Below are 12,991 nucleotides of genomic sequence, written 5' to 3' on the forward strand. Positions count from 1 at the left end.
CTTAGGTCCCTGCTTTCAGGTCTTCAGAGTGTGTGCCCCCGTGGCATTGCTGGGTCTTACGAGGATTCCATTTTCAGTGTTTGGAGCTGCTGCAGCAGCGTCTCATTTTGTTTCAGTTAAGTAACTGTGAAGTTTTGTGTTTACGTGTCTCTCATTGCACAGGGACTCAAAGTGTGGTGAGTGCATCTGTCTCATTCTTTGTTCTTCGGAGGCTGACACAGTTGCTGCTGCATAGTAGGCATTCAGTGAATATCTCAGTTGTTGTTCTCACATGGGATGGGGAGTTGAGTGGAATATTTACAGCCTCCCCCGTGATTCTTTGTCGGTTGCTCTTACTAGGGGCCTCTTGAGTAGCTCATTACCCTCAGTCCGGTTAACACAGACAGGCCTGGCTCCTCATCCTGGGGCATCTCGGCCTCGGCACAGCCAGTCCCATCACGGAAACCCACTGTGCAGTTCCTGTTGGTGAAGACTGGCTTCATCGCAGTGAAGCAGGGAGAGCAAATCCACCAGTGTAATCTCACCCATGTCCTGGGGGAGATGTCCTCCAGCCTTGTCTCTTGGGCTCAGCATCTCAGGAGGTGCGGCCTGTGGGTGTGAAGGCCAGTTGTCACCATGTGCCCCTCTGGGCTGGCACTGGGTGGGACTGGGGTCTGGCACCCCCAGGCCCAGCATTCGCAATCCATGGCTTCTCGTCTCATTCAAAATCTGGAGAGCTTTTCACTCGTTCCAGGTGTTTATTGTCTGTTTGATCTAGGCACCGAGATGCATCAGCCAGGGGAGTGAAGGTGAGACGTTCTCAAGCAGAAAGGGAAGCGTCAGCTGTTTGGCCACTGTGACAGCATCCATGTTAGCGAGCAGGGACAGACGTGCAGCTTGGCCAGGAGCGAGTGCAGGTGCCCCCAGTATCCGTGCTGGTCACCCTCCATGTGGCAGTTCTGTGGATTTTGACAAAATCCTGTGGCTGTGTAATGACCACCACGGCGAAGACAAACATTTCTGTTACAACTATTTAGAATAGTGTAAGGTCCTTGGTTCACTTTATCAAGTTTATCTTCTCCTAACACGTGCTGGGGATCCGATAAGCAGGTGTTGGTCCGTCAGTAGGTTTGTGAGTTGGTTGTAACCCTGAGATCTTGTCTTCATTGGTGTGCACTTTGCTCTCTGCCTGTCAGCGGCTTCTGCCTTCTGTTGGAGAAGACCTGTAACTCAGCTTGTCCATGGCATTAAGTCAGGGTCGCGTTGAATAACAGGATGATAATGGGAGCCCCTGGGCCTCTTGGGTGGCATGAAGCCCTTTCCTCTGTTGCTGGTCTCGGACTTGGGGTTCATTTGTTTTTCTTGCTCACTGCTGTGTTCCGGCTTTTGTCCCAGGAGGCTGACGTTGCCCGAAGTCTGAGTTGTCCAAGTGGGTTGCTGTAGTGTCTTCTCATTGTTGGTCTCATAAGAAATAAAAGCTCCTTTGTGTCCAGAACTCTTTTCAGGACATCTGCCTTGTACCAGGCAGTGCTGGGTTACCAGCTCATCAGGACACGTGGGAGCCCAGGGTGTGGTTTTGGCCTGGCTGCTGGGTTGCAGGTTGTGCAGACCTGGGAGGGACGTGTGGGTCCCACACCCTTGTTAGGTTTCTCGGGGGCCTTAATAGCGCTATGGTGTGTAACATGTCTTTATTCCTAGGAATTGTGTGCTAGAGTCTCCAGGGGGTTCGGGTCCTGATGTCTGTGCTTTTCTGCTGGCTGTGCCCATACAGAGAACGGAATAAGGAAACGTGGCCAAGGGGTGCCTGGGTGGCTCAGTGGGTTAAAGCCTCCGCCTTCAGCTCAGGTCATGATCTCAGGGTCCTGGGATCGAGCCCCGCGTCAGGCTCTCTGCTCAGCAGGGAGCCTGCTTCCCCTACTCTCTCTCTCTCTCTGCCTGCCTCTCTGCCTCTCTGCCTACACACTCTCTCTGTGTGTCAAATAAATAAATAAAATATCTTAAAAAAAAAAAAGGAAACGGGGCCAAGGGTCAGCAGTGGTTTCTCTGCTTGCGGCTATGGTCTTCTGTTGTATTGGATTTTGAAGTTTTCTATAGATTTGAAATTTTCAAACTCTTAAACCGTTGGGCCACTGACTGCATGGAGCATGAGCTGGAAGAGCCGAGGAGGTGACCGGTGTCTGTGTGGCCTCCAGGTGTGGAAGAAGAAGCTCTCCGCGGCCATGGAGCTGGGCGACGCGGCGGAGGTGAAGCGCTGCAGGAACATGGAGGTCCTGTACGACTCCCTGCAGCTGGCGCACAAGTGCATCCTCAACTCCTTCTACGGCTACGTCATGCGCAGAGGGTGTGCCCCCGCGGCGTGGTGGGGGAGGGGGTGGGGTGGGAAGGGAGGGTGTGGCGGCAGACACGTTGTCTCCCTGTCCTGGGCTGCGCACGGTGACTTGGCAGTTTCCAGTGTGTTTCTGGGACGGAGGCTGTGGAGGCGGTCCGGGCAGCCACCAGGCCACACCGCGTGACAGATACGGGGTGTGAAGCTGTCTGAGCAGTCAGGAAGGCCAAGAGTTGGGGGGGGGGTCCTTAAAGCCAAGGTCGACTGTTTGTGATGCATATGGGATGAGGTGGGATCTGAATGGTGGGTGAGAGCCTTGGGGGGAGTGGGTCATGTAGGCCTGGGCACTGTGGGGAGGGGTCCGTGTGGGGAGGGTCAGCATGGCAACTTGGGAGAAGGAGAAACATGGGGCACTGGGGATTAAGTTCAAGTGAAAGTCATTTTATTTATTGTTACTTTTTTTTTAAAAGATTTATTTATTTATTCCAGAGAGCGAGTGCACATGCTCACGTGTGTGTGCAGTGGGAGGGAGGGGAAGGGGCAGAGGGAGGGAGAGAGATTCCCAAGCCAACTTCCCGCTGAGCGTGGAACCCCACGTGGGCCTTGATCCCATGATCCTGAGATCGTGACCTGAGCCAAAACCAAGCATCGGACATTTAACTGACCGAGCCACCCAGGCGCCCCTATTTTGTGTTTTTTTGTTTTTTGGTTTTTTTTTTTAAAAGATTTTATTTATTTATTTGTTAGAGAGAGAGAGCATGAGCACAGGCAGAGGCAGAGGGAGAAGCAGGCTCCCCGCCGAGCAAGGAGCCCGATGTGGGACTCTATCCCAGGACGCTGGGATCACGACCTGAGCCAAAGGCAGCCGCTTAACCAACTGAGCCACCCAGGCGTCCCTATTTTGTGTTTTTTTTGATGGCAGAGAAGGAGGAGTGGGAAGCCGGGCTAGAGTGGAGTCCTAGGGGCAGGAGCGTCGGGCCTTGGGTCACCTGACGCCTTCCACTGAGCCCTGGTTTAGAGGCAATAAGGCAGATGCCTGGCAGGAAGCCGAGGCCGTCCGAGGGCTTGTGTTTTCCCTGAGAAGTTAGGATGAGTGTGGGGTCTGGGAGATGACAAGGGTACAAGATGGCGCTGGGGACTGTGGAAGAGGGATCATGTGTGGCCACCTGGGCCGGTGATGAGGGAGCTGCTGCCGTGGCGGTCTGCTACATCTCCCAGCCCTGTGCCCAGAAGGAGGGCAGAGGACTGTCCCCAGTCCTGAGCTCAGTTCCTCCGTGGTTCTCCTGCCCCGCTTCGATGTCCCCTTCTTGGTTTCCTTCTCCTGACCTCCTCTAGTGACCCTTTGAGGGAGCCCCATCGGTCCCCCAGGCTGTGACTGTCTTTTTCAGGGCTCGCTGGTACTCCATGGAGATGGCAGGCATTGTCTGCTTCACGGGAGCCAACATCATCACTCAGGCGCGGGAGCTGATCGAGCAGATTGGGTGAGTGCCGCACTCCGGTTGGCCGCCGGGAGTGGACAGCCTGGAGGGGAAGGCGGGCGGGCGGCGTGGGGAGTGAGCAGGTGGGCACTGTGTTTCCTGGGTCCACGGCCAGCAAGGACCTTCACACCGGGTTCTCCCTATGTGAAGGCCATGGTCCGGTCTCCATGTGGCCTTGTTTCTCTGTTTCTCCGAAGGAGGCCCTTGGAGCTGGACACAGATGGAATATGGTGCGTCCTGCCCAACAGCTTCCCTGAAAACTTTGTCATCAAGACGACCAGTGTAAAAAAGCCCAAGCTGACCATTTCCTACCCTGGGGCCATGTTAAACATCATGGTCAAGGTGAGCTTGGGTCTCCAGGGAGGGCCTGCTTCCCTGGGCCTGGATTCCTGGCACCACCCCCAACTCTGATGGGGATTGGGAGGGGGACTGTGTTGGTTCTCATGCTTGTGTGTTCCCTTCTGAACACGAGACCAGCCTGCTTGTGCCATTCAGGCTTCCCTAGAGCCCGAGGGTCTGTACAGAGAGTGCCGTGCTCACGCTGGAGTGAGTCTTCCTCTAATGCTTGTAACTTTTTATTTTGAATAGTGTTAGACTTACAGAGGTTTGTATGTATCCTTCAGCCTGCTTCCTCTAACGTTAGCGTCTGTAAGCTGTGGCGCAGTGCTCGCAACTAAGGCATTCACGCTCACACTACACCGTGACCAGCCGGAGTCTTTGCATTTCCTGCATCTCCTGGGCCCAGGCCCCGTGCTGACGTGCCGGTCCTGTCTGCTCAGTCTCCTCCAGGCTTGCAGCTCCCTGTCTTCAAGGAGTCCTGGCCTGCCTCTCCTTCAGATTTGTGTGTTGTTTCTGTCGTTAGAATGAGGCCTCCCAGAGGTGGTGTGGCCTGTGTTTTCTCCTGTTGCTGCCCGGTGTCAGGATCTGCCCTGCTGGCCTCCCCTCCCCTGTTCCACCCACTCCCCCCTCACCTTCCCGCTGCTGCGGGACCGCGTCGTGGGGTCATGCAGCCCACACCCCCGGCGAGGAGTGTCACGCGGTCTGGCTGCGTGCTCAAACTACCAGAGCCGCGCGTGCATGCTGGGGAGATAGCTGAGATGACACAGCTGTCCTGACTCCCTGATCTTCACTGGTTTGAGTGTCTGTTGCTGGTTCTGTGTGGCTCTCCCCTCCCACATTCCTGGTGCGTGGATTACTTGGAATCCTTCTGTAGGGAAGCATCATCACCCTTGCCCACTTACCCCTGCTTAGTGACGCACTTGGTTGTGTCCTGCTGGGTTCTGGACTGCACTTCTTCCTCTGGCTGCTGGGGCTCCTTCACGTTTGCCCACGCATTCATTCTTTTTTTTTTTTTTAAGATTTTATTTATTTATTTGACAGACAGAGATCACAAGTAGGCAGAGAGGCAGGCAGAGAGAGGAAGGGAAGCAGGCTCCCCGCCGAGCAGAGAGTCCGACACGGGGCTCAATCCCAGGACCCTGAGATCATGATCTGAGCCAAAGGCAGAGGTGGGTTAAGAGGCTTAACCCACTGAGCCACCCTGGCGCCCCTGTCCACGTACTCTTGACGCATGCCTCTGTTCTGTGGTTTGGGGCTTTTTTTTTTGGTAGCAAACACTTTCGTACTTCCTGGTCCTGTAAGGTACTCCAGCCTCATCTTGAGTTTCCCCAGTCCCAGCCCCGGAATTAACCGTTTCTCTAAGGAGCCAGGTTCTTTTTACTGGAGAGAGTGTTAGAAACCACGGTCAGGTACAGATGCTCCTTGCTGCGGGGTGTTAGTGCTTCTAGCTCTCTCGGTGGCTGAGCCAGGAGGAAGGTGTATGCCTGACACCCTCCTTGCCCACACACGCATCTGGATTGATTTCTCTACATGTGCGCTTTAAAACAGAGAATGTGGGGGGCGCCTGGGTGGCTCAGTGGGTTAAGCCGCTGCCTTCGGCTCAGGTCATGATCTCAGAGTCCCGGGATCGAGCCCCGCATCGGGCTCTCTGCTCGGCAGGGAACCTGCTTCCTCCTCTCTCTGCCTGCCTCTCTGCCTGCTTGTGATCTCTCTGTCAAATAAATAAATAAAAATCTTTAAAAAAACAAAAACAAAAACAAAAAAAAAAACCAAGGCCATGGAAATTATACTTTGTAGAATTCGGAAAGCATTTAGAGATTACAGAAGAGTGAAATCGATACTGATTTGTGAATTGGCAAGGAGATCTCTAAAAATATAATTAAAAAAAATAAATAAATAAAACAGAGAATGTGAGTCCACGCTGACCTGTCCGGCCCCAGGCTAGTCCCCTTTCCTCGTTGGTAACGTCTTCCTCCTGTGGTGAGAAGCCTGTCCCTCACTCTTGGTGTGTTTATTTGTTGGGCCCTAGTGTGTGTGTGCACAGTGCCTTCGGGATTGTGCCCTCACGTGCAGTGAACTTACGGCTACAGCACAGCGTGTGTGTGTAGTGTTTCTGTCTTTGGTCTGTCCTACCCCATCAGGACAGGGTTTGCCAGGGTGGCAAGTCGGCCTGTCAGCGGGATTCTGCACAGAATGCAGCTGGGCTTGTGTCTTCCAGGCTGCGGTCCCTCTCGGGATTGCCCAGGATCCTGGCTGAAAATTCACTCTTTGTGGAGTGCAGTTCTGTGGGTTTTGACCCACAGAGTCGTGTTTCCACTGCCGCAGAGCAGCACAGAACGGTTCCCGAGAGCTGCTTCTTTATCATCAGCCCCAGACTCTGGCCACACAGTCTGTTCTCTGTGCAGTGATAATTCTGCCTTTTCCAGAATATTCTGTGAATGGAAACAAGCTGTATAAGCTTCTAGACTTAGCGGAATGCGTTCTGGTTCATCCTCGTCCGACGGGTGTCAGAACTTAACCTCTTTCTCTGGCCGAGCGGTGTCTGTTATACAGAAGAGCCCCGTTCGCTGGTGCGGTCAGTCCGCAGAGGGCAGCTGTCGTTTCCAGAATGGTGGGGAGTGAGGCAGCCCTCTCTTGCCCTCGTTTCGCAGGAAGGCTTCACCAACGACCAGTACCAGGAGCTGACCGAGCCGTCCTCGCTCAGTTATGTCACCCGCTCAGAGAATAGCATCTTTTTCGAGGTTGATGGACCCTACCTTGCCATGATCCTTCCAGCCTCCAAGGAAGAAGGCAAGAAACTGAAGAAGAGGTAGGAATCCAGTAGCCTTCGTGTTTGGGAAGAAAATGAACGGACGAGACTTAACCCATTCGGGAAGTGGACCAGGAGGCCAGATGGGAATAGTAGTTTTTTGACCTTCTTGATTCAGTTTGGAAACATAATACTGCCTCCTCTACTCCCCACCTGTTAGATTCTGGTTCCATAGGCTGCAGGCCCTTTGGTCATTCTGTCAGAAGCAGGAACCTCGGGGTGGAGAGATGTTTGCTGCCCGGTGGAGGCCAGAGGGGAGGGTCGGACGGAGGGCCAGTGGCATGCAGCCAGCCTCCCGGGCTCTCGTTCACTGCCGTGCTTGCCCGTGATTCCAGGTATGCGGTCTTCAATGAGGACGGCTCCCTGGCTGAGCTAAAGGGCTTCGAGATCAAACGCCGAGGGGAGCTGCAGCTAATTAAGATCTTCCAGTCCTCGGTGTTCGAGGCCTTCCTCAAGGGCAGCACGCTAGAGGAAGTGTACAGCTCTGTTGCCAAGGTGGCCGATTACTGGCTAGATGTGCTGTACAGTAAGGTAAGGCCACCCTCCTCTTCCCTGGGCTGCAGAGGGCCCTCCTGTCCCTGGGCTCCTGGAGAGCAGGGTGGGTCCGGGCTGACTCTGACAAGACCCTGGGACTCCCCAGGCTCTGGTGCCTCCCGGAATCCCTGTCAGTGGGAGCCCCCGTGTCCACTGATGGAACGCTTTGAAGAAAACAAACAGCGCAGTAAAAGCAGCTGTAGGACAGTGCACTAGTGGTCACGTCAACCTTGCTTCTCGCAATCCTTGTAGTCCCTGTAAGTGAGCGTGGGGTTTCCGCGGTTTAAACAGCAGCACCAGCTTCCCTTCAACAGTGCCTTCTCACAGACAGCATCATTCTCTGGCTGTTGCCGCTCGGTCTGTATCTCGTCGTGTTTGCACTACTTAGCTCACACGACTGTCTGCTGCTGTCGGGTATCAGTTAGGTGTGTGGTTTCCGCAGCTGTAATGTCTCCTTGAACACTTTTGTATGGGTGCTCTTCCCTCCTCTCTTGTGGTATTTGCTAAGAGGAGGCTTTCTGAGTCTAAGGAATACTGGAATATTCTGGAACATTATTCTGCCTTCCTGTGGGCTGCGGTGGGCTGCGGTAGCTTGGCGTGTTGTCTTGTTCTGTAGTGTTGACCCACACATGAGAGTAAGCACCAAGAGAGAAAAACACGCAAAACAGGAGCCAAGCAAATCTTACAGGATGTCGGGGGCGCGAGGTCAGGGGTACATGTGCGTGGGAGCCCATAGGGCTGTTTTTGCTCCCTGACTTCTCATTGCTGAAGAATGCCTCGGCTCCGCACTCAGTCCACAGCTCTCCGGCTTGCATTGTCTCCTCGCTCCTCCTTTCCCTGATTTTCTCTTCCTTTCAGGAGAAAAATCGCGTTTCGTCTTTTCCCTTTTTCTCCAGCTTTGGTACTAATAGCTCAGTAAAACATGTCTTAATGTCCTCTACATAGTTTAATGACATGGCAGTTAGGATTTTGCGTTTGGATTTGTAAGTGTTCCTGTTCGCTGGTGTGACACAGCCCTGTCACACGGCTGGAGAAGGTCAAGCGACTGGGAGGGCTGCTTGCCTTCTGTGCCGCGTTGTGCCCATTGCCTCTCTTCAGGCGGCTAACATGCCCGACTCTGAGCTGTTCGAGCTGATCTCGGAGAACCGCTCCATGTCTCGGAAGCTGGAAGATTATGGGGAGCAGAAGTCCACGTCCATCAGCACAGCCAAACGCCTGGCTGAGTTCCTGGGAGACCAGATGGTGAGGGACGCGGGCCTGAGCTGCCGCTACATCATCTCCCGGAAGCCCGAGGGCTCTCCCGTCACAGAGAGGTGAGGGTTCCTGAGCTTAAGGCCTCAGATGCTCGGCTTGGAAGCTCCAGTCTGTTGTGGAATGTCTGTCCCTTCGTAGCAAGCTGAGCTTCCTTGGAAAGGGCAGGATGGGGCACGTGGGGGCTCAGTCAGTGAAGCGTCTGCCTTGGGCTCAGGTCATGACACCAGGGTCCTAGGATCGAGCCCCACATTGGGCTCCCTGGTCGGTGGGGAGTCCCCTTCTCCCTCTGCGTCTGCTGTTCCGCCTGCTTGTGTTCTCTTTCTCTCTGTCAAATAAATAAATGAAAAAATCTTTTAAAAAAATGAAACAAATTACGTACAGAGTAAAGTAAAGAATTCTTTTATATCAATAAGAGAAAGAGGACAGGAAAAGCAGGCAACACGTAAGAACGGGCTGCTCGCAGGTGAGGAGCATGACGGCCAGTGCACGGAAAGACGTTTAAACTCACCATAATCAGGAAGTGCGGGTTTTAGAAGCGTCTGCTGGTTGGAAAGAAAGAGTGACGATAGCAGTTGTCATGCCTGTAGACAGGCACGTGGGTGACCGTCACTTCAGAGCAGAGCCAGAGCAGAGCGGTGCTGATTCCCCTCACAGGGGAGCACGTTTGGGAATGTGCCCTGCCTCACTGCCCCTGTGTTCACCTTGGGTTTAAGAGCGGATGTTGGGGGGCGCCTGGGTGGCTCAGTGGGTTAAGCCGCTGCCTTCGGCTCAGGTCATGATCCCAGGTCCTGGGTTCGAGCCCCACATCGGGCTTTCTGTTCAGCGGGGAGCCTGCTTCCTCCTCTCTCTCTGCCTGCCTCTCTGCCTACTTGTCATTTCTCTCTGTCAAATAAATAAATAAAATCTTAAAAAAAAAAAAAAAAGAGCGGATGTTGGGAAGGCCCTAGTGTGCTTCAGTCAGAAGACGGGCACATGTGTTTTTATGCAGTGAAAGGTGGCGTAGGTGTTCGAGTGATTGGATGGCAGCTGTGTGCTGTGTTGCGGGGTCCTGCTCCTGCATGGCAGGACGCTCCTGTCTGTACCACACTGACAAACACGGGCGCTACTCTTCTCGTTCCTTATACGTACGGGCAGGAGTAGTAGAGAAGCCTGCGTGGAATCAGTAAACACCCAAATAGGGATCTCGTGCATCTCTACATGAGGACGGTTGGGAGAGCTGCACGGGACTTTATCCTTCTAGTTTCTCTCACAGAAAATGGCAGGGCGTGAAGTTGGAGAGGACTAGGTGGTGTGTGCACTGGTGTTGGTAGTGTTCTAAGTGTCTTCACGTTCATGATATTCATGTTCACAAATATTTCCTCCAGTGAAAGGATGTTGATGGTTGCCCTGCTGCTTGGGAGTGATTTGAAGCCGGCTCATTCTTTCAGGAGAGCAGGAGTCTTCCTGTATCTTACTCAGTTAGTGACATCTTCGAAATGTCTCAGTGCGTGTACACACATGAATGTGATTTACGTAGCTCTGTAAACCACGGCCAAACAACACAGACCAAATGGTGCCTGGTGGAGGGAGCATGCGTTTGCCCACGATATTTTAATACAGCGATGCATCATGTACCTAATCTGATGAACGTTACATATTAGCTGTACTTTATACGAAGGGACATCCTGAAGTAAAAGCACGGTTACAGACGAGGTTCTAGGCCCTATTTCCATGTGGAATTGTACATTGGCGAGCACTATGACGGGAGTTGATTTGATTCTTGTGTTGGTAACTTCTGTGCCTCTCTTCACCCAGGGCCATCCCGCTTGCCATTTTCCAGGCAGAGCCCACAGTGAGGAAGCACTTCCTCCGGAAGTGGCTTAAGAGCTCTTCCCTCCAAGACTTCGACATTCGGACGGTGAGTACTGACTTTGTTCCTCTGAGATGTTTAGAAGGAAGCGTTGACAGCAGAGCGTCCCTGACGCTCTGTCATGTCAGCATTTTGTCTACAGTCTTTGGTCTTGTCGTCCTCCCCTGATACGTAAGGGGCGAGGAGCTTGTTACACTTTAGGAAAGCTCAGTGCCGGGGAGGGCCTGAACCCAGGTGCAGCGTTCTTGGGCTGGCTCAGCCCTGCTAAGTCTGGGATCCTGGGAGTCATTTAAGTGCTCTGTGGAATGGGTTTCCCTCTCTGTGAAATGGGTACATTTTGTCCCAGAATTTCAAGGTGGGTAAAGCGGTCGCAGGAAGCATTCAGCGCAGCGTTCGGTGTAGAGTGAATATAGCGCTACTGCTGCTCTTCTCTCTCACACCCTGTCGCTGTCCCCTTCCCGCCGCCCAGATCCTGGACTGGGACTACTACATCGAGCGTCTGGGGAGCGCCATCCAGAAGATCATCACAATCCCTGCGGCTCTGCAGCAGGTGAGGCCTGCCAGCGCAGACAGGGCCCCACGGGGTCCGTGGCCCCGGAACCCTGGGCCTGGCCTGTGCTAGCCAGTCAGACGGGTGATCTGTGCCCCTCTGTAGGTGAAGAACCCAGTACCACGCGTCAAGCACCCCGACTGGCTGCACAAGAAACTTCTGGAGAAGAACGATGTCTGCAAGCAGAAGAAGATCAGTGAGCTCTTCATCCTCGAAGGCAGGAGACAGGTAGTGCCCCCGGGATGGTGGGGGCCCTGCTGCTGCCATTCACGGGTCTCGGATGTTTCTTTTCTTTGTAAAAAGGTGCGCCTGGCATTCGACTCTCTATTTTCCACTGGGGGTCTTCTGGGATCGGATGCACTGAGCTGTCCGTTAGGGAGATGGACTGTCTTCTATGTGACGGTGGTAATTGGACTCAGGGACTCTGTGAATCACTGTGCCAGAGACTTTGGTTTTCTTTTTTTTTTTTTTAAAGATTTTATTTATTTATTTGAAACAGAGAGAGAGAGATCACAAGTATGCAGAGAGGCAGGCATAGAGAGAGAGGAGAAAGCAGGCTCCCCGCCTGAGCAGAGAGCCCGATGCGGGCCTCGATCCCAGGACCCTGAGATCATGACCTGAGCCGAAGGCAGAGGCTTAACCCACTGAGCCACCCAGGCGCCCAGATTTTGGTTTTCTAAACCAGAAAATAAAAACCTGTAGAAACCGTAAAAATACTGAAGGGTGTAATGAAGGGCTTAGCTAAAATCAGAAGAGCCAAAAGAAAATTCTCCAGTGCTGAAAATATTTTTAAAGATTTTATCTATTGATTTGTCAGAGAGACCGCGAGAGAGGGAGCACAAGCAGGGGATGGTGGGAGCCCGTTGCAGGACTCGATCCCAGGACCCTAAGATCATGACCCGAGCCAAAGGCAAATGCTTAAAGGCTGAGCCGCTCAGGTGACCCGGGAATTAGAAATTTTTTTTTTTTAAGATTTTACTTATTTATTTATTTGTCAGAGAGAGAGAGAGATCACAAGGAGACAGAGCGGCAGGCAGAGGCAGAGAGGAGGAAGCAGGCTCCCCACTGAGCAAGGAGCCCGATGCGGGACTCGATCCCGGGACCCTGGGATCATGACCCGAGCCGAAGGCAGCGGCTTAACCAACTGAGCCACCCAGGCGTCCCGGGAATTAGAAATATTTAATGAGTACTGATCCTTGGGGCGCCTGGGTGGCTCAGTGGGTTAAAGCCTCTGCCTTTGGCTCAGGTCATGATCCCAGGGTCCTGGGATCGAGCCCCACATCAGGCTCTCTGCTCAAGCAGGGAGCCTGCTTCCCTTTCTATCTCCCTGCCTGATGCTCTGCCTACTTGTGATCTTTGTCTTTCAAATAAATAAAATCTTAAAAAAAAAAAAAGAAAAGAAAGTACTGATCCTATCAAAATTTGTGGTATGCAACGAAAGAACACTTACATGCACGGTGTCTGTTTGCAAAGATGTTAGCAAAGAAAAACAAGTAGGAGATCGAATAAGCTTTCAACTGAAGAGTCGTAGCAGCATACTGAGTTGCGGAGGGAGAAAGACAGAGGTTGTGAAGGCAAGAGCAGGAATGAGGGAAATAAACAGTAAATCCCAAACCTTAGTCTTTGAAAAGACTTAGGAAATAGACAAATCTTTGTCAAGATAGATGAATCTTCTGGCTTTATTTTATTTTACTTTATTTTTATTTACTTTATTTTTGAGATTTTAATGCATGGAAAGATCAGGTTGCCGTGGGATGTGTGCCGTGGGACTCCAGCACCGCATCTTACGGGAGGGTGCGCATTTGAGGGCATGCTGCAGAAGCACACCGTGTACGGGGAATGACAGGCGCTGTGCTGGGAACTGGGGGCCAGA

At 52.8% G+C, this 12,991-nt stretch overlaps 1 protein-coding gene across 4 annotated transcripts in view; it reads left to right on the forward strand.

The window, feature by feature from the left end:
• The window catches only part of POLE (DNA polymerase epsilon, catalytic subunit), a 48,293-nt gene that overhangs the window by 16,941 nt on the left and 18,361 nt on the right, over positions 1-12,991 (forward strand). For all 4 annotated transcript variants that reach the window (XM_047696944.1, XM_047696946.1, XM_047696947.1 and 1 more), the window contains exons 21-29: positions 2,172-2,320; positions 3,694-3,786; positions 3,981-4,125; positions 6,774-6,931; positions 7,267-7,462; positions 8,564-8,778; positions 10,514-10,616; positions 11,038-11,118; positions 11,224-11,346. In XM_047696944.1, coding sequence (XP_047552900.1) covers positions 2,172-2,320; positions 3,694-3,786; positions 3,981-4,125; positions 6,774-6,931; positions 7,267-7,462; positions 8,564-8,778; positions 10,514-10,616; positions 11,038-11,118; positions 11,224-11,346 — 1,263 coding nt within the window. The remainder of the gene's footprint in view (positions 1-2,171; positions 2,321-3,693; positions 3,787-3,980; positions 4,126-6,773; positions 6,932-7,266; positions 7,463-8,563; positions 8,779-10,513; positions 10,617-11,037; positions 11,119-11,223; positions 11,347-12,991) is intronic.

The sequence above is a fragment of the Lutra lutra genome, chromosome 12 (genome assembly GCF_902655055.1).
Source record: "Lutra lutra chromosome 12, mLutLut1.2, whole genome shotgun sequence".
NCBI classification, from domain to species: Eukaryota; Metazoa; Chordata; class Mammalia; order Carnivora; family Mustelidae; genus Lutra; species Lutra lutra.